The sequence below is a fragment of the Dysidea avara genome, chromosome 8 (assembly GCF_963678975.1).
Source record: "Dysidea avara chromosome 8, odDysAvar1.4, whole genome shotgun sequence".
Lineage (NCBI taxonomy): Eukaryota > Metazoa > Porifera > Demospongiae > Dictyoceratida > Dysideidae > Dysidea > Dysidea avara.
The window spans coordinates 16,609,059-16,632,705 of NC_089279.1; the positions used below are offsets into that span (position 1 = coordinate 16,609,059).

A 23,647-nucleotide genomic window follows, 5' to 3' on the forward strand; every position below is an offset into this window, starting at 1 on the left:
ATTAGTCTTTGGATCAAATGCAATCACAGTAGAAACTGTAGTGTTACTGCAGTCATCTCCACCCAGCAATATAGGGGGATCAGAGTTTGGAATTATGGCTGCCTTGTAGCGTACTGTGTCACTACGTACAGAATTCCAACTTTAGGCTTAGTAGTGAAATCAGACACTGGAACTGTGAACACTTTATTGCAGTGGAGATTTCCATCATCATATTGTAGCAGTAACGTCTAATAACTTTAAACTTCATGACAAATGAGTTGCTACTAAAATCCACTGCTTACTAGGTGTGTTCATTACTTCAATAGTGTTACTGAGTGGCTTTAGCTCCTTCATTTTACCACCTAATGCTTTAACATAGTCATCAGTAGCTATATACCACTGGAGGCCTATATCATTGACACCCTGATGTGTTGAGGGAAAACTGTCTTTGATTGGAAGATGGAAGCCCCAGTTGTCCAGGTAGACACTTATGATGAAAGTAGAAGCCAAACAATAAACTCATTTACATATACAAAGTTTCAGAGATATGGACTTCTCCGACTTATGGACCATCCCTGGTCCCAAGGGTTTTGGGTATAACTGAGGTTCCACTGTATGCATAAAATTAACGCAAAGTTTATCTCAAGTACAGTCTACAATTTTCACCGTTAAGTACAACCATAAAAATATGAGTATATACCACTTAGAAGCATGAATTCCACTGTAGTAGCATTCTTGAGAAACTTATTCTATGTGTACACACCCTATAAAGTTTTAAAAAAAAATGCTACATACAGTATACACACTTTTCCTAGCTGACTGTAAATTCAGGGATTATTATGTCCTAAAGTGGTTAATGAGTCAACATCCTCAAAATTTACTTGCTTTAATTTAGACCAATAAAATACTATTAGACTGTTATGGGCTATTAGTACCAGAGAGCTATTCCTTATTGCCTCAATTTGTTGGCACAAGGTGGAGGTGTCAGGAAAAAGCACTTCAGCACATGCAGTCCTATCACTGAGTAACTACATACGTACCAATATCCTGCAATCCCACATGAATACATACTTTGTACAAACCATGTTACATTTGTTTAGGATATGCCAAAATATGACAATATATAGGAAACAGTATTGATATATCCCAAAGAGGTGCAGCTTGTCTTTACTATGTTGCATAGCTAGACTGCTTTTATCCCTTCAACTAATTTTTCAGTGTTTTGGCTTTCTCAGTCCCTGTATTTGTGACTTATGTCACTATCCCTGATACAGGGTCTCTTGTTGTTGAAAAGGAGGTAGCATTTGTTAAAGGCAGTTCATGCAGCAGCAGTAGTGCAAGAAGTACTCCAATAAAATAGCTATAGAAAGATTATAAACCTTATTCACTGCACGACGATTTTGTTCTGGTATGTGTACAACTGAAAAATGTTGTGACTTGTTTCTGGAGGACACAGCAAAATCAAAATATTACTTTGCCACAATTGATGAAGCTATTTACTACTTTGTCAAAGAGTAACATGATCTTTCCTCTACACAGTAAGTTGCAAGGGGCACCTGTAGAATACACGTTTATCAGTAAAGATACAATTAATTGGAGTGCATGGCAACGTACTTGGTAGACAATAATAGGGCTATCATTGTCACTTTGGGTCATATGTAATACAAGGGATTTGACAAACTTCAGCATTGGAATAAAAAAGTTTGTCATGCCCCACCTCCAAAGAATGGTCAATCTATACATGAAAATAATTTGTTGGTCCAACAAACTGTCGTTGTCAAAAGCCCCAGGGGTGGAGCAAGCCATCATTTATCAGTATATGAGAGCTGGTGGGGCATAACATTGATAGGCACTAAAGCCAATTAGCTAGTACAATTAGCCAGAATTACATTATTGTTGTGGTAATAGTAAATTTACTGAATTGATGAAAAAAATATGCAGTATATTAATAAGGGTGCCTTATATATAGGATGCCTTAATGTGGGTCATGTGTTCTTAGCGACAGCTTTTTTTTTGTCATGAGAAAATTAATACAAAATTGTCATAGCAAAAGGTAACTGTTCATGATAATTGTTTATGTACATGCATGGCCTCTTCATGATACAGGACATATACATGCTGGTGAATATGACAATCTACTGTGCAAAGAAAAAGACTAGTAGTTGAGAACATTGCTAATGATGAATCATCACAAACTAGGAATATTCCAAAACATCACAGTAATAAAAATATTTTTGAAATGTTTATAAATAACCTCTTATACACTAAATATGATAAATGTCTTGGAAATTTATTTAGTACATGTATCCAATACATTAGGATCGGTCAATTCTCTGATCTCAGCATTATCAAAGTGTCGTACGGAGGTATACTGACCAGGATCAATGTGAGTAAATGTAGTCAACAGAATCTGCAAGGGAGCACCATGCGATACTAAAATGATGTTCTTGTTGGTATAAGTATCCTCTAACTGTTTCACAAGCTTTGAGGTCCTCCTTAGAACATTCATAACACTTTCAATACCATGTTGGTTGGTAACAGCATCAGTGACGTTGTCATCCCAAGTTTCAAATGGGATAGTTGAGGTGTCTTTAAGGTCGTATGGGCCAAAGTCTCTTTCATTTAGTGAGTCATCTATTTTCAGAGGTTCAGCACATCCCAATAGACCATGGATGATTTCAGCAGTGTGTTTTGCACGTTTAAAACATGATGAAATCATGACAACCTCAGCACAATTTGGGGACAATAGTGTTTTTAACTTTTCACCTGCCTAAAAGCAACAAAAGTAACACAGAATGTTTCCACTGATATTTCAACAAATACACAATGGTGGATCCAGGATGGAGGCATTTGGGGAAAATGCTCCCCCACCCCTTTTTTGTGGAGGAACCATACTTTTTTTTTAATTTGAAATATTAAGGCCAAAATCAGTCTGCATACTACTGCAATTCAGGGGCAACAAGAAGTGATTAAGTTCAGTCCAAAAACAGATAGGTCCGGGGGCATGCTCCCCAGGAAAACTGAAATTTCACATTATGTTTGAAATACTATTTGGAGGCATTTTTGGGCTGTACTACTACTGTCTGTAATGTGCTAGCCTACCTGACAAGTGTTCATTGCTAGGATAGAGCAGAATATTGAGTTGGTCAGGCTATTGTAGATGTTAAAATTACTAAATGTTTTTCCTGGGATAGGAGTTGCTGCACACACTCTCTGCACAGTTCAAAGTAGAAACATTCTAGGGGGGGTTAGGGGGCATGCCCCTCCAGAAATTTTTGAAAAATTTGATACTCAGAGATATCCATTTTTAGTGATATTTCACTGCTATCTATATAAATATGCTCAAATCATCTAGACTAGTACTACTTCACACTTTCTATACTATAAGCAGGCATGGGGCAAGCACTTAGGTCAAGTGCAAGCACAAGTACAAATGCTTCAATAAAGTAAACACTTCAAGCACAAAATGAAGCACTATGATATGTGTACTTTAATTATTTGAAATTAGGTAACAAAGATTTATTGTTATAGCGAACAAACATTAATATTGCATGGTAAAATGTTTCATCCTTCAATCTTCATCTATATTCCATAAATCAATCCTTCGATCAATTAAGCAAAAAATCAAATTTAACAGAAGGGAGACTTTATAATGTAAAGGCTGAAAGCTTTTATGCTTGAAAAGTGCTAATAAGTACTTTATGCATATAGGGATTAAGTACCAGCACAAGTACAAATGCTTCAAAGCACTTGTAAACAAGTGCTTAAAGTGCTAATAAACACAAGTATGTAAGTGCTTGCCCCATGCCTGCTATATAGGTAGGTAATTGTAGACCTGACATACAGGGTGGCACTTGCAGCACGAAACTTGCTATATGGCTGTAGTATAAATTAGAAGTTCAAGGTGCAACCTCCAAAAGCTGCTGCAACTTAAAGGTGATGCTAAAAACTAGCAATGATTTCCCAAGGTTTTTCATGTGAATTTCACATGAAGCCCGGCATGTCTCCCCTTACAATTGCATATAATTAATTTATCATATTTATTATTTATTACCTTAAGGTGATTAAATTTAGCAATTTTGTATATTGGCGAAATTAGTGCATACAAAATTTAGCAATTTTATGAATTTGTGATGTAATCAAATAACTATACATTTTGCAGGTTTAGCGTGTACTAAATTTAGCAAAAAAAAAAAAATCACTAAATTTAGTATACCGCTAAATTTAGTCACCTTAAGGGAGGTAGCTATATATAGTAGCTAGCAGCTATACAATAAATTCACTGCACAGCTATAATAAAAGCCTTATATAGCTACACAGCTACAAGAACTGTTTGAATGCAGTCTGGTTTGTCTGAAGAGTATAGTATGTGATGAATTGAGAGCAGATCATCACAAAAATATAGTGGTGTACTATCACAAGATAATGGTATGATGTTGGATAAGTTTTGTTCAGTATCTCGACCAGATGAGTGGGTAGTTGAAGAGGAGTGATTTCTATTCAAAATCTTATCCAGATGGCTACCAGGCGATAGCTGTATGGGTGTACAGCTTCCTTCCACAGAATTAGGTGCCTAGGTTGTCAATACCAGCCCTTTACTGACTAAAAAGAAGCCAAGAATGACAAGTCAAGATATGCTGATGATTATTTCATGAAGATTGAATTATTATTTAAGGATGCTGGTTTAGAATCAAAAAAGATATATACCTGATAAATCCCACAATGTAACTGTCAGTATACACATGATACACAATCTTTACTTACCGTACACAAAATGATGCAAATATTATACTTTGCTATAAGGTAATTGTAAGTACTGTACATGTAGTTTTGTACTTTAGTTAGGCAGAGAAACTATAGCTAACTAGCTACTTGTGCCATGAATTTTCAACATTTATAAAATGTATGTGTTGCATGGATGAACTGAGTAGACATGAAGCTGTTCTGGATTAAAGACAGGTTAGATAAGTGTTGTTCTATCACTTGTTGCCTATTAAATAAATGCAAACATTAGCTACATGTTCACTACTTTTAGTTTTGGCTTTATCAAGCAGTTTAAAAGTTTCAGCCAAAAAGTGGTGAGGCTTTGGCTTCAATAGTCGCAATTACTCTGATGCCCTTACTACCATTTATTGCAAACTCACCTGAAACCAAACTCAAAGCAGTTGTCAAACTGTCACCCAGCACCTTCGTGCTCATTAAGCACCTCTAAAATGAATTATCGTGTTGCTGCTGGTTAAGACATTCATAGTCTTTTACACAGCTTTTGAGATTTCATAACCATCTGCAAAGGCCAAAATAGTAAAATCAGTAGTGAGACGCTACTAAGAGGTGATTACCATTATTTCAAGGGGAAAATTTTTTGAGATTGAGCAGCATTGCTAAAAAGCAGATTTGCAAACACTCCCAAAATGTATGAAAGTCTAAATATTTCAAGGATAAAATTTTTGCTGTTAACCCCCAAAACTGAAAAATTTTTCCCTCAAATATTTAGGCTATACAATATTTGTTGTTAATCTGCTCTCCCCAATCACCTACAACTTAACGTATAGGCTAAATAGTTTCGAGGGGGGAAATTTTTGCTAATTTTGTGGTTTTGTAGGTTACTAGCGAAAATATTATCTTTGAAATATTTAGACCTCCACAGTCTAATACATTGGGAGTGTTTGCAAATCTGCAAAAAAATTGTTTTTTAGCAACATTGCTCAACCTTGAAAATTTGCCCCTCAAAATACTTAGGCTATATGGTAGCCTGTTTGTGCCCCTCCCCTCTGCCAGTTCCTGGATCCGCCCCTGGTACAATAGGAACTTACCTGCTTTGCTTGTTCCATTCCTAAATCAGTTAATCCGTAGGCATCTGCGCCAATGGCAGGATTAGAGACAAAAATGTTCTGTACATTTGACTCAGCCTGTGTTGAGAGAATTGTATATTGCATAAGTCGCCATATATCGAACACATTTCAATAATCACTTATAATTCCTCACCACAACAACACACAGACTTCCGCTTTCAACAGACCAGCCTTTGGTCTCTCCGAATACCAAGTCATAAGTAAATCACACTGACACATTGCAAGTTATGCGCGAAACAGTAGAGCCTATCGTTTACCACTGGTACGTATTATCGAACAGCCATACTTTACTCAATGACCAATTTTCGAACATTTTGCACATTCCAATGAATAACATACTAGGGAATTATTCTGTCATTTTGAGGTTTCTATGGGATATCCAACTACTGGATAACAATCTGTGACAAAAACTTTACGGAGATTGAATAGCTACGCTGTTCACGAGTTATTCAATGAAACCATGGTTGCAGTTATAGGCGCTAACTTTTTGCTCATAACTCGAGGCCTGCTGGTTTGATTTACTTAAAACTTGTTATTCAGGGAGAATAAAGACTCATCCATTGAGTGGTCCAAACTGAAAGTACGTGCGTTATTATGGTGAGAAGTCATGTTTGTTAAAATAATTGTAATTTGCTGGCTTCGTGCCACCGCGGAGCCATTTGCCAAGAGACATATCAAAACTTGTGTAAGATATTCCGGATTTCCGAATGGGTTACGCCCGTTTTGTATAAAATAACACCGTCCTTTAAACAAGGCACCATAACGTCCGCGTACTTTGGTTGACAGACATGAAGTTTGGTTTATCATATTCCTTGATGAAAGGCGATTCGATTCATGTGTAAGTTCTTTGTGTAGTAACGAGGGGGGAGCTAAAAAGGAGCCTTGTACCGCGAAATTTACGTGTTCCAATGCCCGTAAAAACACGTGTTTTTTAAACATATTTCTATAAACTAACCTGTTTAACAATTTGTACGGTCGGAGTCTTATTAAGCATCCTTCGCTGCGTGGAATGATACCAAATTTAGCGAATTTGGTTGAGGATAACAACTTGTAAATTGGGATTTTCCCAGCGAGATAATTAAATTTTCCAATAGGTTGATGTATGGAGGGCGTATTATGTCATCATCAGCAGCAAATAACTGTCGCTATGGCAACATTTTCCCATTTGTACGGTCGGAATTGGTTAGAGAAATTCAAGGGCTTTCTTTTAATGTATGGTATGGTGTGCTGTAGAAATTTTGTGAGTTAAAGGTTGTAAATTAGTGTTTTTGTGTGTAGTGTAAAATACATGTATTTTGTATTGGACAGCAAAGGACAAGGAATGATGAGATTTTATGATCAGCCTGTTTTACCAAGTTGAGGTTTCAAAAAAGATATTAAACAGATATTAGATTTGTTCAATGCATAATTCTTAATTTTTAAAGGTTTAACCCAGTGTTTGAAAACTTTTAATGTTGACCACCTGAAAATGCTTGATTTGACAAATCCCATACATATGTTTTGATTTGAAACCATGCACTGAAGAAAATGTTTTGATGGTCTACACAACTCAAAAAGTCTTTAGTTAGCATTTACTGGTTTTGGTACGTTGAGTATAGCTCGCCTAGTGTGTTAATTAAGTTCGATGTATACGTAGCTACCGTTCGATAATAGGCGCCACTTACACTTGATTGATTAATTTGTTAATTTGCAAAACTCTTTCCAGTCTGCACAGCCGTCCTTTCCTGTATATGAATACACATACACTGACACTTACTTGACCATGTCTGACTGCGAAGTATCTATTTCGCAGACCAAGTTCGCCCGATGCAACAAGTGCTGCCATTTTTTTTTGTTTTCCCCGCAGTTTCAAAAATGGCTGTGCCTAGAGTCACGGCACTCACGTGAATAAAAAAAAAAAAAAGACAAAGAAACCTAACAAAACGGAAAAAGAGTTTTCAAGCAAGATTCTTGCACGGAAAATGTCTTTTCTTGCAAGATTTGCAAGTCTTGCAAGATTCTTACAAGCATGCAAGTCATGCTTGCAAGTAACTTGCAATATTCTTGTAAGCACGGAAAATGTCCCTTTTCTTGCAAGTTTCTTGCAAGAATCTTGCAACTGATTTCTCCCCGGAAAGGTTGACTAAAGTGAGGTTCGAACCTGGGACCTCCCATGCTCTAGGCTAGTGCTCTGGCCACTGTATCACTGCGCTGCCAGCTACCCTACACCCTTAGTTTGTACCTTAGGCCACTACAATGAGATAACTTGTTTCTCATCAACTTCTCATAGAGTAACACATGCGGGCGGGCGGGTTATCTCATTATCTCATTATTGCACAAGCCATAGCATATTTGTACAAAACCAGTATAATAATCTTTTATTTTTAGGCTATTGGCAGGATGCACACCAAGCACTGGTGCACACTGAGGGTAAAATTCCAAGTGCACATAAACTTCAACTTCAGTAACATAGCATTCAAGTCCTTTGCGAAAGTTCCACCAGTCTTGGAGTCATGTACCATGCAGCAGCAGACAGCAGCAGTCTTAGCACATGTAGGCTGGTCAGTCTTATTAGGGGGAGGGGCTGTGTAAGCTTGTGGCAGAAGTAGCAACACTAAAGCTACTATGTCTCTTAGATATGATGGCCCTGCACATAGGGCATGCAGGTCACGATACTAATGCTAGTGTATGGTCTAATGTACACTGTAGCACTCACTGTTGATGCCTTGGTGGTTGTTGATGCTCCAGAAAGCTCTCTAAATCAACACAGAAGTAAAAAACACTCATAAATGGTGTCTGTATCTCAATGGGATTGCAGTTTTTCATGGAAATAGTGCTTTTCTACGTGATAAACCCACTACCACAACACTCAAAAAGCCATGCTGCCATCTCGTGCAATAATGAGTGCGCATGGGCAAAAGAAAATTTTGGTGCTGGCGGTTGATGAGAAACAAGTAATCTCATTGTAGTGGCCTTAATTCTATGTGCCTATAATAATATCAGTAAAGAAGAAACCAAACCTGAACCCTAACTCTAAAGTACAAGATGCGTCCCTAAAGTCGAATGCTCGGGGCATATTACTAGACACGTCCCCCCTAAACAGGGGCGGATCCAGAGTCTGGAAAGAGGGGGGGCACCTTGCTGAAAAAAAGTTGAAGAGCAAAAAAAAAAAAAAAAAAAAGGTCACAACAATAATAGCTAGTTATCCTTTACCAAATATATTATATCACGTATGTTATGTAAAATAAAATCCTATTTATAGCTTCCTAAGTAAGCTACACTTCCCCATGAACACTGTGACTGCTTTATTAGAGTGATTGGTCAGTGATTTGGTGATTGACTGCTCTATTAGAGTATCTCGATCTTATATACATTTTTTTAAGGGAGGGGGGAGGGGGCACGTGCCCCCTGTGCCCCCCCTGGATCCGCCACTGCTAAAGTTGAATGCTCGGGGAATATTACTGTGCACGTGCCCTAAAGTTGAATATTCAAGTAATACTAAATGAGTGCCAACCGCGGCTCGCCTCAAACTCAACAAAAACCTACCTTCATACAACTAGTGTGTGAATTCTGGGTGACTGCGCCACAAATCACGTGTCAAGTCTGCTTTGTTAAAAACATAAAAAGCCTACGATTAGAGCCACTTGCTCAATATAGCTACAAATATACCTGCGATTAATAAGTTGCGGCTGGAGAAGGTGTTAACAACCCAGGGAAAAATGATGTACAAGACTTGCAAGCCGTCTCCAAGCAAGATTCTTGCATGGAAAATGTCCCTTTTCTTTGCAAGATTCTTGCAAGCAATGCAAGTCTAGCTTGCAAGTCTTGCACAATTCTTGCAAAAATGTCTCTTTTAAGTTTCTTGTAAGTCACTTGCATGCAGTAACTCATTTCTCCCTGCCAGGGCCGCCCACAGGGGGGGCAACTGGGGCATTTTGCCCCGGGCCCCAGCCTGAAAGGGGCCCCAGGAGGCCCCATGAAGGACCCCCTGAATACCTGTTTAAAAGATCGATATACTCTAATAGAGCAGTCAGATCTAAATACTCTAATAGAGCAGTCACAGTATTCTTCAGAGGAGCAGTGTAGCAAGCTTATAGATAATTGGTGATGGGTAGTTATTGTCATTGCCAGCAGGTTGTGACCTTTTCTTTTTTTTTTTTTTTGGTCTTCACCTTACAACTTGGGTCAAGGGCCCCACTTTAACTCTTTGCCCTGGGCCCCTTAATTTCTCTGGGCGGTCCTGCTCCCTGCATGGGAAGCACGTAAACTTGTGTTGAGTACAGTGGAACCTCCACCTAACTAGTATCTGGGCACCTCCCCCAAATTAGCCACGTGGCTTGTACTATAGTTGTAGCCTACTGACCATAATGAAGATGAAAGCACAAGGAGGAAGCCTAAAGGTTGCTGTTTAGTGCTAATTAGCTAAAGAGGTACCACTTGGTTGCTGGGTGATATTTTTAGCTATAGCCCAGGGGAGTGACCCAGGGGAGTGACCCAGGGGAGTGACCATGAATGCTCTGTAGTACTACCCACTAAACTGTGTAGTACAAACTGATAGCAATATAATAACATTGTTAAAATAGTTATACTTCAGCAGCATGTATTTCATCTCTCAGCAGCATGCATTTCATCTCTCAGTAGCATGCATTTCATCTCTCAGCTGCATGCATTTCTGAGATATGGACAGTAGAATGTACTAGACTGCCCGGATAAGAGAGGTTCCACTGTAAGCAAATATTGACATGGGCTATACTATAAAGTTGTGCAGGGGTTGTGTGATTGATGCTGTAATAATTTACCCCTCTGGCTTCCACTTGCAGTATAATTAGAATCTGCTGAGTAGATTTATTACTGCATGGAAACTGTGAATTTTTCCTGTGTTCTTTTTTGTTGTCACAGTTCTGGAGGTTTTCACACAGACATAGACCTTTCAGATAACGCAATTAATTCATTATTGGATTGTTTGTAGCATTCAATACCAGCATAATGTTAACACATGTAAACATCCAAAAAGTGCATGGTCACCATGAACAAAAAACTCATAGCTACAATGGGTACATTGGTCCATGTGGAGTAGGAAAATGTCTTCTTCGAGATTTTATAACACAGATTGACCTTTAAGATAAAGCAAACTAGTGCTAATTTATTATAACTATGATTAATCCGTTGTAGGCGCGTGCCCAATTATCAAATTACTTTATACAATAAATCGCGAACTTTTTCTAGTGAATGAGGAAATAGTGGATCATTTGCAAATGTTTTCTTCCACGAATCATTCCCGTTATACAGTTCATTAATTATTGCATTTCTTACCAAAATGAGGACTTCTATACATCTTGTAGTATACTATAGCATGCATAAGTGCAACCATATACACATGTTAAACACTGATATTGAAAGCAACAGGCAGACTACCATGATCGCTGCGCATGCTTTGCTGGAGAAGTAGGCATTCACAATAATGAGCGTGGACAATAGGCATGCTTAGCCTTTGAGGCGGCACTTGCCATTCCGGCACAGTGAATCGTTGGGCTGCAATAGACAAATTTCATAATAAGGCTTTATAGTATGTGCTTAATAATAACTGTCTGAATTTCTCATTATTTTTAGGTGATAACGTCTGAAGTAACTTCTCCAGATTTTGAAAGGATAGCATATATGTGTCATAAGATAAATAACATTTTGAAGTTTGTGGTTTTCCCATACATATCTCTGTAAGGAGCTACAGTTGCCCCTTCTGGGAAATCTAATGAGGCATTTCAACATATGGAGACACCAAAATTTCAAAGAATCTATTTATCAATTTTACATAATTTGTAGGTGTGAATGTCACAATAATCTCTCCAACTTTTAAATGGATAGTGTATATAGGCTTTAAGATAATATTATGATGTTCTTTGAATCCTATGATTTGCGTGATTATCGAGAAGGGGCAACTGGAATGGCATGACTTATATGCGTATTATGCACTATCCTTTTAAAACTTGGAGAGGTAATTTTAGACACTGACACCTACAAATAATGTAAAAATTAGGTTGCTAGGGGCAACAGTTAATTTTTTCCTTATTATGAAATTTGTCTATTATATTTGCCCCATTTCTCTTGTATGAGTAGCACTGACTTTTTCATTGAAGTTTGCATCTCTGTTTGAATTTGCCATCACATGGTCCTATGCCTCACTGCATGGCTATACCGTCACGTATATATATAGCAGTTTAGCGAGTAGCAAGGCGAGTATAGCTACCCACTCATGCACTCATTGTATGAATGCTGCATCAACTGACACTGCTTGAAGGTTCTTAGTTTACTAATTTGTTAAGATGCCTTACTGTAGTTATACTGATAGTAAAGTGTCAGTAAACTTAAGTATATGGAACATAATTATTTTACTAAGTTTTAAACTCTCAGTAAAACATCAGTGAATGCGGGTTTACTGAAAAACTACTAAAATAACAAACAATTAACTGTTCCATATACTGGGGATATACCACTGTAGTAAACTAAGATACTTCAAGCAGTGTGATCCATGAAAAAAGGTTTTTAATGGTAGGAAAAAAATGCAAGAAAACATTTGCAAATGCATCTAAAATTGCAAAATTTGCAAATGATTTCTTCTGTGAATTATTCCCGTAATATGGTATCTTAGATCACCTAAAATACAGTGATTTCTGAATAGGCTGTCCAATGTAGCTATAATGGGCACATGATGACTTTTTGGATATTTATATACGTGTGTTAAAAAAAATTATGCTAATATTGAATGCTACAAACAATCCAGTAATAAATTATCACTTATTTGCTTTTAATTATGTGATAGGTCAGTCTGTGTGAAAATCTCCAAAACCAAAAAAAAGAAGTACCTTCCTATTTTGAGTGGAAACCCTAAAAGTCTCAGTCAAAGAGTATAGCTAACACAGAGATCAGACTGAAAAAATAGGGAGGGAAATAATCAAAGTGACATTAATATGGTAAGTACCAAAGATTAAAAACTGATTTACTTTTATTACATAGCTGATACAAGAAACACAAGATGTTGAGAAAATGTCATGGGTATATAGATAACAAGAAAACTGGCTGTGGGCCTGAATTCCACTGAGTTAATTTGAAGAACCAGTACACAACTCTCCTGAGAAACCTAACTGAACCATCTGTGAAGTTCAAAGTTGAGAACAATGAAAAAAAAACTAAACAGGTGAGTTAGCAGTGCAAGCAGGTGAGTTAGCTCATGAAGGGCAGTCAGAGAGCAAGTGAAATACTGAATTACCACTGGAAAGGTTGCTGGCAGAGTTGAAGGTGACAGCTTGTGTCCAGGAAGTAGCTGGCACTACAACAGCATATAGGCTGCGTAGCTGTCTGGAGGATGATGTGATCATCAATGTTGAAGGTCAATCATCAGGGTACTTAGGTGGGTGTCTTGAGCTACCAGGGCTTGAGGTGGATACTACTTGGGTGAGGATGATCACATTAGCAAGTTTGCTGTCTAGCTATTAACCACTGTAGTAGACTGATATGAGTACAACTGATAAATCACTGTATTTACTACAATCACTGGATTCACTAAACTCACTGGATTCACTATAGCCTAACCTGTAGCTAGTTAGACAGTTAGTGAGGTGAATATACAGCTAGGTAATCACTAATTAAATTAACAATTAAATTAATAGTAATTCTCTTTCCTTTCACTAACCATTTTCCACAAGAGACAAAGGCAGGAAATTACAACAAAAGTTAGCTAATCAACCTGTATGTATGTAATCAAAATTAACAAGCTCTTAGCTGGCTTCTGTTGGTTATGCTACATTGGAAACTCACATAGTGACGAGCACTCAGACATTGTGGCAACACATCCTAGGTTGTTACGAATCATCAAGACAGTGACATTGACTAAAACAGCCTAGCTAGCTAGGGTGCTCGTCATTAATATGATTGACATTAGCATCATTGCAGCCATTTCTTAGCCACAACCTATGATTTTCACCATGGCTTTTTTGGAATCCACACCCTTTTTTCACAGATAGGCTGTGTTTGGTATAGATTATAGCTAAACTATCCCTCAGACCTACAAGGAGACTACAGAAAGCCTGCAAAACAGAGAGTCAGAAAATTGAAACTGAAACATGCTGCATGCAGAACCCAGACCAGATCCTCAGACAGCTTACAGTTTAGGCAAGTGCTTGAGGAGCCACATAGCCTAGGATTCCTCTGCATTTAGCCTCTGTGACAGTCACAGGGGCTGATCCAGGAATAAATGAAAGGGGGTGGCTGGCTTAGTTCACAAGCTTTACATGTGCAGTAAGGGTGTAGCTATACACTGGTGAGAGAGGTGACTGCAGACAGCGTGCGGAGCACGCTTAGCGAAGTGCGAAGCACGAGCTGTCTAGGGGGGTCTGGGGGCATGCCCCCCCAGGAAAATTTTTAAAATTAGGTGTTCAAAACATGCTATTTAGATCAAATTTTACTTAGTTTCAAAACTTTTGTTCTTATACAGTAACTGTTGGCTGCTACTGCTACTGCCCTAACTACACTATAGTGTACAGATACAATATCCTAAAAGGGTCCCTTTAGGATAAATTGTATCTGTACACTGTAGTGTAGTTAGAGCAGTAGCAGCTAAGAAAAGCAGTAGCAGCTAACAGTTACTGTATAAGAACAAAAGTTTTACCGTAGCCCCCTTCCCTCCACCCTGAATCCACCAAAGAATTAGATTGAATCTGGAAGTGATTTTGACTGAAAAGAACAATTGTATGTAGCTACTAGCTAGAATTTCAGACAGTGTACTAGCTGTTTAGAAGAAACACTGTAAAGCTAGCTACAGCATATAGTTTAAAAACTTGTTGGCAGCTGTGCTATTATGTCCATTTAACAACTGCAGCTGTAAATGAACAAAACCATAATAATAAATGTCCACCTGAAGGTTTTGCTTCAAATAAAGTGCACTGTTAGTGTAGATGCCATGTGCTAGTTTGTACAGATGTCCAGGTCTATTTTAGATTATTTTAGATCAAAAGTTATAGCCCAACAAGGACAGAATCCTCTAAGTGAAACCCTTACTACTGATGGAAGTAACAGTGACAGTGAAGTTGGGGAAGAAGGTTTGATTGACAATGAGACTGAGTCTGGAAGTGAAACTCCAGTCACAATCACTAATGAAAGTGGTATCAACAATGACAGTGATGGGAATGAATGTCAATCTCAGGGCATAAATGAAGAGACAGAGGCTACCCCTTCCACTACTGAAAGTATTAGAGTTAATGCGGATTTCATTGAAGCAGCTAACTGGCCAGATAATTTGACAGTGAGCCTTCAACAATCAACTGGTGAGCTTTGCCGTGAGGTTGCACCAGAAACTTTCCATGATAGTGATCCTGTTGAATTTAATAGCAATGGTGAGCCATCTTATCCTAACGTGAACTTTGTATCTAACTCAGAATCTAGTGATATTCTGCAAGTGGCCATTAGTAGATCAAGAATAATAAAAGATCATGAAAAATATGAATTGATTACTTCATCACAAAGCAATCTAAGGAGCACTGATTTTGACACAGTCTACTTCACTGTTTCTGGAGGAAGGAAAAGAAAACAGATAACTTTTCAATCTCGATGGCTTCAAGATTACAAATGGTTACGTTATGGTTTGGAGAATAGTCAAGGAGGATGGTGTTTGCCCTGCATTTTGTTTTTAACTGACAGTGAAAAGACACATCTCGGTGCATTTGTGTGTACGCCCTTCAAGAATTACAACAAATCCAAGGAGTTGATGGAGAGGCATGCCAAACATGCATATCATTTGAGAGCAGTAGATCATGCCTTTGAATTTACAAGAAGGTGGGCTAATCCTGAATCAAGAATCGATAGTCAGTTAATTGATAAAAGCTCTAAGAATTTTAAATTTAATACTGAAGTATTGCCAACAATTGCTGAGACAGTATTATTGTGTGCAAAGCAACGAATTTCTCTCCAAGGTCACAATCAGGATAAGGTGAACTTTACACAGGAGCCATTAAGAAATGAAGGAAATTTCATTGCCATACTTAGATTGCTGGCAAAGAACAATAAAGCACTGAGCGAACACTTAATACTTGGTCCAAAGAATGCAAAATATACCAGTAAGACCGTTCAAAACGAGATACTGGAAATAGCTGCTGACCAAATTCGTGCATTTTATCGAACCTGCATACAGAAGTGTCCACATTTTTCATTAATTGCTGATGAAGCTACATCTCATGGTAAGGAGATTTTGTCGGTTTGCTTAAGGTTCTTGGAAATTGATAATGAAAATTTTCGTGTGAAGCCAATAAAGCACGAAGTGTTACTTGACTTCCATTTTCTTCAGAGGATAACTGGGAAAAGCATTGCAGATGGCATCTTGCAAGTTTTACAAAAACATGAAATTGATGTTAAAAATTGCCGAGGGCAGGCATACGATACAACAGCTTCCATGAGCTCTTCAAATTCTGGTGTACAAGCACATATAAAGAATAATGCACCAGATGCAGAATTTCAAGGTTGCTGCCTGCATAGTTTGAATCTAGTAATATGCCATTCTTCAAAGGTTCAAGCTGTAAAAAATATGATTGATAACTGTCATCAGGCGTTCTTATACTTCCACAACTCTCCAAAGAGACAACGGTTTCTTGAACACATAATTCAGCGCTTGTGTCCATCTGCCAGGAAATCTAAGATAAATGGGCTGTGTAAAACAAGATGGGTTGAACGGCATAATACTTTCACCACAATTTTAGAATTGTATCCTTACCTTATTAAGACTTGGGAACATATTTGTTCACCTGCTGATGATGACAATGAAATTTATCCTGATGGAAATACTTGGAACTGGGATTCTGAATCTCGTAGCACTGCTAATGGTTTGAAGCACATTTTTACTAGCTTTGAGCACGTGGTTGCATTTTTGCTATCAAAAGAATTATTGGAGCCGATTAAACCAATTGCAGAATGTTTACAAGGTAGACTACAAGAGGTATACTTTGGTTTTAAAAAAGTTGATGAAGTCAAGGAGCATTACAAGCAACTTCGTGAAAATGTAAATGCTGAACATAATAGAATTTATCATAAAGCTCTAAATCTATGCAGGGATATTAGCAGCAGCGAAAGTATGCCCCGTGTTATAAGAGGCCGTCAAACTAGACCAAACCCTACAGTAAGCTCACCAACTGATTACTGGAGAGTGACAATTACCATTCCTTTGTTAGACTCAATTATAAGTGAATTGGAAGCCAGATTTTCTGTAGATACACGAGCACATTATGAACTGTGTGCATTGGTGCCCACTGTAATTACCACAAAAGACGAACATCAACTGTGTACCATCTTAAAATCTAAATGGAGTCATTTGCTACCAGCAGAAGATGACCTTGACAGTGAACTTGCTAGATGGAAAGCTCACTGCAATAAATTCCATGCCACTTTAAAGGAGAAGTCTATAACTCACTTGCTGAGTGAAGATGCAGATCCAATATTCTTCCCCAATATAAGAGAACTCCTGTGCATATTGGTAATACTTCCGATTGGAAGCACTGAAGCAGAAAGGACCTTTTCTTGTCTCAGGCAAATTCATTTGTGGTTGCGCACCACTATGACGGATGAAAGACTGGGCAACCTTGGGGTGTTAGCAATGCAAGGATTTAGCTTTCAACTGAATGTTGAACAAATATGTAAAGAGTTTGCAACTAAACATAGCAGAAAAATGTGTACAAGTAGTGTTTTATATGATTAGTATGAGCTGTTAATGCTTAATTTGCATGCCGTGATATATAGTTTAATCCAGGGTGGGTGGCTAGCCACCCCATCCACCCCCCCTGGATCAGCCCCTGAGTCAAGCATCTGCTGAAATGTGAGATTGAAAAAAGTACAGTGGAACCTCTCTATTTTAGACATTTTGGGACCCAGAATTTTTGGCCACTTTTTGCTGTAATATAGAGGTTTTCTTCTTTCAGGGTACAAAATGTATTAACCAGACCTGTTGGGACCAAAATTTTTGTCCTTATTATGGAGGTTTTTTCTGTTGTGTCCTTAATTCAGGGAGCTTGTTAAGAGAGGTTCCACTGTTTCATTATAGAACTAGAAATGTCCTTTTCACTTGAACTAAACGTCTACAGCTCTTGTGGCACCTTTGTCACGTGCATATATAGATTGGATCTTGCTGGAGGATCAAGTCACCGATGAGCCTGAGATTTTTATGATCGTATTAGTGTCAAAATTCTGCATTTACAGGCTTTATTAGCCTTTCCTAGTGGAATAGCAATATCCAATGAAAGTACACTGGATATGTAACACAACTAACAAATCAGGATATTTACTAAACAACTCAGTCACATGGTATTTTATATATACAAATGTGATGAGATGACTATGTAGCAATATAGTTATCAAGCAAATCCCAAGTGGCCATGATATAAAGTAATAGGGTGTACATGTGCTCATCTAAGGTGATAAGACAAACAAACCTATGTACCTTTACTTCATTTGTGAATCTAAATAATTATTGATAAGTGTGGCTATTTGCTTAGTGATGTCTAGTTGCTGAACTGCACAATATATATCATACTGAGTCATAAAATACTTTTCTTCAAGAGAAGACTAAACTAATCATATATGCTCAGTGCAAAAATTTAAGTGACCTGATAACTGTACAAAGGAACTACAATGTGGTCGGGGTTACACATGTTATAGTTGAATGCCTTAAATATTGACACAGGTCTGAAGAAAAGCTTAGGATTGTGTTTTTGAGATCATAGCTATTTGATGGTTGTTGTACTCAGAGTTAAGTGGTAGAAGAACAATGAGGCGGTATCACAATACATTTAATGGTTGGTTGAATTTTCTTTTCAAAAATTGGGTGTTTTATTAGATAGTGGAAAAATTTGAACTCTTTTGCCCAAGGGCTTCATATTGCATACTTTCCACATGTACAGTAAACATGTGTACAGCCTCTATTTGTGACTTGTCTTCTGTTTAACCGTTCCTGTCATCAACCATTGGGATCTGGAACTCCCTCCCTGCCAAACAAAGTTGTTGCCACTGAGAATGTAAATGATTTTCAGACTAAATTAAAATGAATAAAAATCTTTCTGTACTTTAACAGTGTGTGAGCAATTCATAGCCTGATTTAGTGTGAAAGTTGTCCTAAAATCTAGGGGGCAATTAAAATCAAGAGGGCAAATCTAACCTTAGATATGCCTATGCAAATTGCCATTTCATCCAAATGCACACAATTCTATGATATTTAGGCCATCATTATTGACAGTTAAATTTGGCACCAATTATTCACCTGGCCCAGTGTTGATTCTAGAGCTGACATACAACATGCATGGTGCAACCCCCAGAAGCTATAATTATATTGGACTTTTAACAATTATTTTAGATTTAAAAACTGATACTATTAAAGTAACTTGCCAATAAACAATCTATACTGCAATTTTGCCCTAAACTTATTATCTTATTATTTGAAGGGACCACCCACATGAACTAACCATGGATTGATTAAAAATACAAATAATATTATTATTATAGCTGAGCTGGGTTTAAATCCCAAGCCTGGTACTTCCATAGTCCGTACCTAATCATACTGTTGCAAGCTTCCATGTTCGTCTTTTCTGCCATATATCAAGAGGGAGGTTAATACAATAAAAGAAGGTACAGTACTTATACCTGGTGAAGAAGCCAAAGACCGGTTTACTTGTTAAGCATTAAGATGGCTTTCATTGTCTGTGCATGCATGGAGGAAAATCTTTGGTGATTTCAAGGCCAACTAGTGTTCGCACTTTTCAACCCTAACTACCTCATGATTAAACTCACAAAAAATTGCCTTCATGCATACAAATATACTTGGTGTAAGTGCTATACAGTACATGGTCCAGTCATTGATTAACCAAACATTCTGTTATCTGAACAGCAGCAATGGACTATTCTATTGATTCAGAAGTATTATTTTTGTCTAAGCATGTATTCTATTAGAGTGGTTAAACAGGGCACTGTATATAAATGTATGGGCTTCATTTTTCCCAACTTTTTGAATATCCAGGGCCCAATGAGTTCGGATAATAAAAGGACCACTGAATACTTGAGTTGCTCTGTATTTGCACTGCAGCAAACATCACTAAGTATAGTACGTAGAATGCTTCTTCTGCAAATGTCTGGCTTCTCTTTTGTTCACCAATTAAGTGGGGGGAAAATTACTGTTACCCTGGGTTGGCTTTGCTGCTCTCTCTTTCTCTTTTCTGCGATCTGCCATTGCTTGCATTCACGGTGCTCAATCATCATCCAGTCATTTTGAATTTTGACAGAGCTCCATCTCCGATGGATCTGGTTAGTGTGGCGTCTCATTTTAACAGACTAGTTTAATCTTTAATTTTAGGTATTATTTTTATAAGAAATAATTTAGTTCTCTTTATATAAAGCAAAAGTAAATTATTTACTTTGATATACGAATACTTATAAATATATGTATATACACAAATGTATATAAGTGAGTATAGTTGACATGGCACTATATACGTTTTAGGTGGAATACTTGTATTCCAGAAGAACCACAACAGTAATGTATAATGTTTACTGAAGTTTAAGTGCAGTTAGCACAAGAAAAGGCATTGGGGATATGCTCAAAAAAGCTAGAGTACAATAGCATCTTTTAGACAGAGTCATGGTAAGACTTGAAAACACGTTGTGCCTGATTTAGAACAAGTACTGTACCTTGCTTGCTTAGGTTATGTGCTAGCTTTGATGATTGATTTAAAAGTTGTACTGTTCTACGAAATGGTGACTGTACTACTTTCACTGCTCATGTGATGTCACCCATTAAAATTTGACAATGTTTTTAAAAAGTGGGTTTTCCTTCAACACTTGTAAAGACACAATCACAGATGATCCAAAATTATTTTCGAACAAATGAATTTCTTCGAGACAAGCATTGTTTTTGATCACAATTGCCAAGTTGTCCACCACATTTTCTGACATATTGTTACCATTCAAGTTTAGTTTCTGAAGAGTTGAAATTCCTTGTAAAGCTTGCAGAATAACTGTTGCAGTAGATTGTAAATTATTATAGTCCAAATACAGTTCTTCTAGACAAGTATTACTTTTGATGACATCTGCCAAGCAATTCACCACTTTTCCTGACATATTATTGTTACCTAAGTCCAAAATTTTAAGAGTTGAAATTTCTCTTAATGCTTGTAAAATATCAGCTGCCAATGACTGCAAATTATTACAGCCCAAATAAAGCTCTTCTAGATAAGTGTTGCTTTTGATTGCATCTGCCAAGTCATTTACTACCTTTCCTGACATATTGTTACTATTCAAGTTCAGTTTCGTAAGGGTTGAAATTTCTTTTAAAGCCTGTAAAATTACAACTGCAGATGACTGTAAATCATTACTGAACAAGTGGAGTTCTTCAAGAGATGTATTACTTTTGATGGCATCTGCCAAGTCATTCACCACTTTTGCGGACATATTGTTGCCGTTCAAGTTCAGGTTTTTTAAATGTGAAGTCCTTTTCAGTGCTTGTAACACTACAACTACAGGTGATTGTAAATTATTATGATCCAAAAAGAGTTCTTCTATATAAGGGTTATTTTTTATTACACTTGCCAAGTCATTCACCACATTTTCTGACATGTTATTGCAACTTAAGTTAAGCACTGTAAGACCTGAAATTCTTGTTAGTGCTTGTAATATCACAACTGCTGATGACCCTAAATTATTATTATATAATTGAAGCTCTTCTAGACAATTGTTGTTGCTAATCACATCTGCTAAATCATGTACCACTTCTTCTGACATATAGTTGTAGTTCAGGTTTAGTTTTTGAAGATGATAAACTGTTTTTAAAGCTTGTAATACTACAACTGTAGATGACTGAAAAAAGTTATAGTCCAAATGAAGTTCTTGTAGACCAGTGTTTCTTTTTATCACATCTGCCAAGTCATCCACAACCTCTTCTGACATGTAGTTGCTATTCAAGTTTAATTTCTTAAGACTTGATATCTGTTTTAAAGCATGTAAAATAACAACAGCTGATGACTGTAAATTGTTATAAAACAAGTGAAGTTCTTCTAGACAAGTGTTACATTTTATCACATCTGCCAAGTCAATTAGCACATTTTTGGATATACGAATATTATTTAGATTCAACTTTTTAAGATTTGAAACTTTTTTTAATGCATGTAAAATTATTGCCATGGATGATTGTAAATCATTACTGTCCAAACTGAGCTCTTCTAGATGAAAATTATGTTTAATTACATCTGCCAAGTCATATACCACTTCATTTGACATGTTGTTGTTATTTAAGCTAAGCTTCTTAAGACTCCAAAGTTGTTTTAAAGCTTGTAAAATTACTACAGTGAAAGATTGTAAATTGTTAGAATCCAAATATAGTTCTTCTAGACAGGTGTTATTTTTTATGACATCTGCTAAGTCATCCACTACTTTCTCTGACATGTTATTGCTATTTAAGCTTAGCTTTCTGAGACTTGAAATTCCTTTCAATGCATGTAAAACTATAACCGCTGATGGTTGTAAATTATTACCCCCCAAATAAAGCTCTTCTAGACAGGTGTTATGTTTGATGACTTCTGCTAAGTCATGTACCACTTTTTTTGATATGTTGTTCCCATTTAAGTTTAGCTTCCTAAGATTTGTAGTTAGTTTTAGGGATTTCAAAATTACTATTGCAGATGATTGCAAGTTATTATTCTCCAGATGTAATTCCTCTAGACAAGTGTTAGATTTGATAACATCTGCCAAATCATTCGCTACTTTTTCTGATAAAGTGTTGCTATTTAAATCCAGTTTTTTAAGAGACGAAATTCTTTTTAATTCTTGTAAAATTTCAACCGCAGACAATTGTAAATTATTATTGTACAAATGGAGTTCTTCTAGACAAGTATTACATTTTATTACATCTGCCAAGTCATCCACCACTCTTCCTGACATGTTGTTGTTAATTAAATCTAAAATTTTAAGATTTGAAGTTCCTTTTAATGCTTGTAGAATCACGACTGCAGTGGAATGTAACTTATTATTTTGCAAGTGCACTTCTTCAAGACAAGTATTAATTTTAATCACATCTGCTAAGTCATTCACCACTTTCCCTAATAAGTTGATGTCAGCTAATATAATACATTTCAACTGAGATAATGTTTTTAAACCATCAATAATGGGTAATAATGTATCGATAGATGTATTTTCAATTATGAAGTGCTCTAATGTGTTAATTTTAATCAGATATGATGACAAGACTTTTGCACTATCACTAGTGATATGACAATCTCTTATTATGATACTCTTTAAAGAATCATTCATATCAAGCACATCAGATATTTGTCGTGGTTTTGCTCTACATGCCAATAGTGTAGTACTGGTCAGCAGCATCATTGCAAGATTATGGTTACACATCAGCTCTAACAATATATCATAATAAGCAATTTCATGCATACTCTTATCAAGTAAATAAATTTCTATCAAATAATTAACACTTTCATCAGTACTGCATAATGATAAGTATAGCTTAAAGCAATTAATTCCAACAAATGGGTCGTAGTACTGAAAGAAATAAAATGTATTTTGATGATAACCACTTGTTCGAGGCTCTGGTTCAGAAAGATTTTTTTCACTATTTTTGTAACATAATATGCGAAATGTACCAGAAGTAACAACTGTGAGTCTTGCAACTTTGTAAAAATCCTCAAATAAACTTAATCCTTCAACAATTGATAACAGTTTATTCTTGGCTTCATTGGAAATTTCAGATACATGACTGTAAGTTAACAGTGTTTGAAATTCATGCATGTTGGATTTGTTTATTTGAATAAACATGC

At 36.8% G+C, this 23,647-nt stretch overlaps 3 protein-coding genes across 3 annotated transcripts; 1 reads left to right on the forward strand and 2 right to left on the reverse strand.

Moving 5' to 3' along the window:
- Positions 1-2,017: 2,017 nt before the first annotated feature.
- Positions 2,018-7,708, reverse strand: LOC136264395 (uncharacterized phosphatase PhoE-like). The gene is made up of 3 exons (XM_066059123.1): positions 7,588-7,708; positions 5,793-5,888; positions 2,018-2,749 (listed from the first exon to the last, which is right to left on the reverse strand). The coding sequence occupies exons 1-3, from the start codon at positions 7,654-7,656 to the stop codon at positions 2,270-2,272; spliced, it is 645 nt and encodes a 214-aa protein (XP_065915195.1). The 5' UTR covers positions 7,657-7,708; the 3' UTR covers positions 2,018-2,269.
- Positions 7,709-14,045: 6,337 nt separating this feature from the next.
- LOC136263977 (52 kDa repressor of the inhibitor of the protein kinase-like) lies at positions 14,046-17,557 on the forward strand. The gene has a single exon (XM_066058648.1). It carries the CDS (start codon positions 14,782-14,784, stop codon positions 17,542-17,544), a length of 2,763 nt encoding a protein of 920 aa, XP_065914720.1. The 5' UTR covers positions 14,046-14,781; the 3' UTR covers positions 17,545-17,557.
- Positions 17,558-20,262: 2,705 nt separating this feature from the next.
- On the reverse strand, positions 20,263-23,646 carry LOC136264618 (uncharacterized). Its single transcript, XM_066059392.1, has one exon. It carries the CDS (start codon positions 23,643-23,645, stop codon positions 20,625-20,627), a length of 3,021 nt encoding a protein of 1,006 aa, XP_065915464.1. The 5' UTR covers position 23,646; the 3' UTR covers positions 20,263-20,624.
- Position 23,647: the final 1 nt, after the last annotated feature.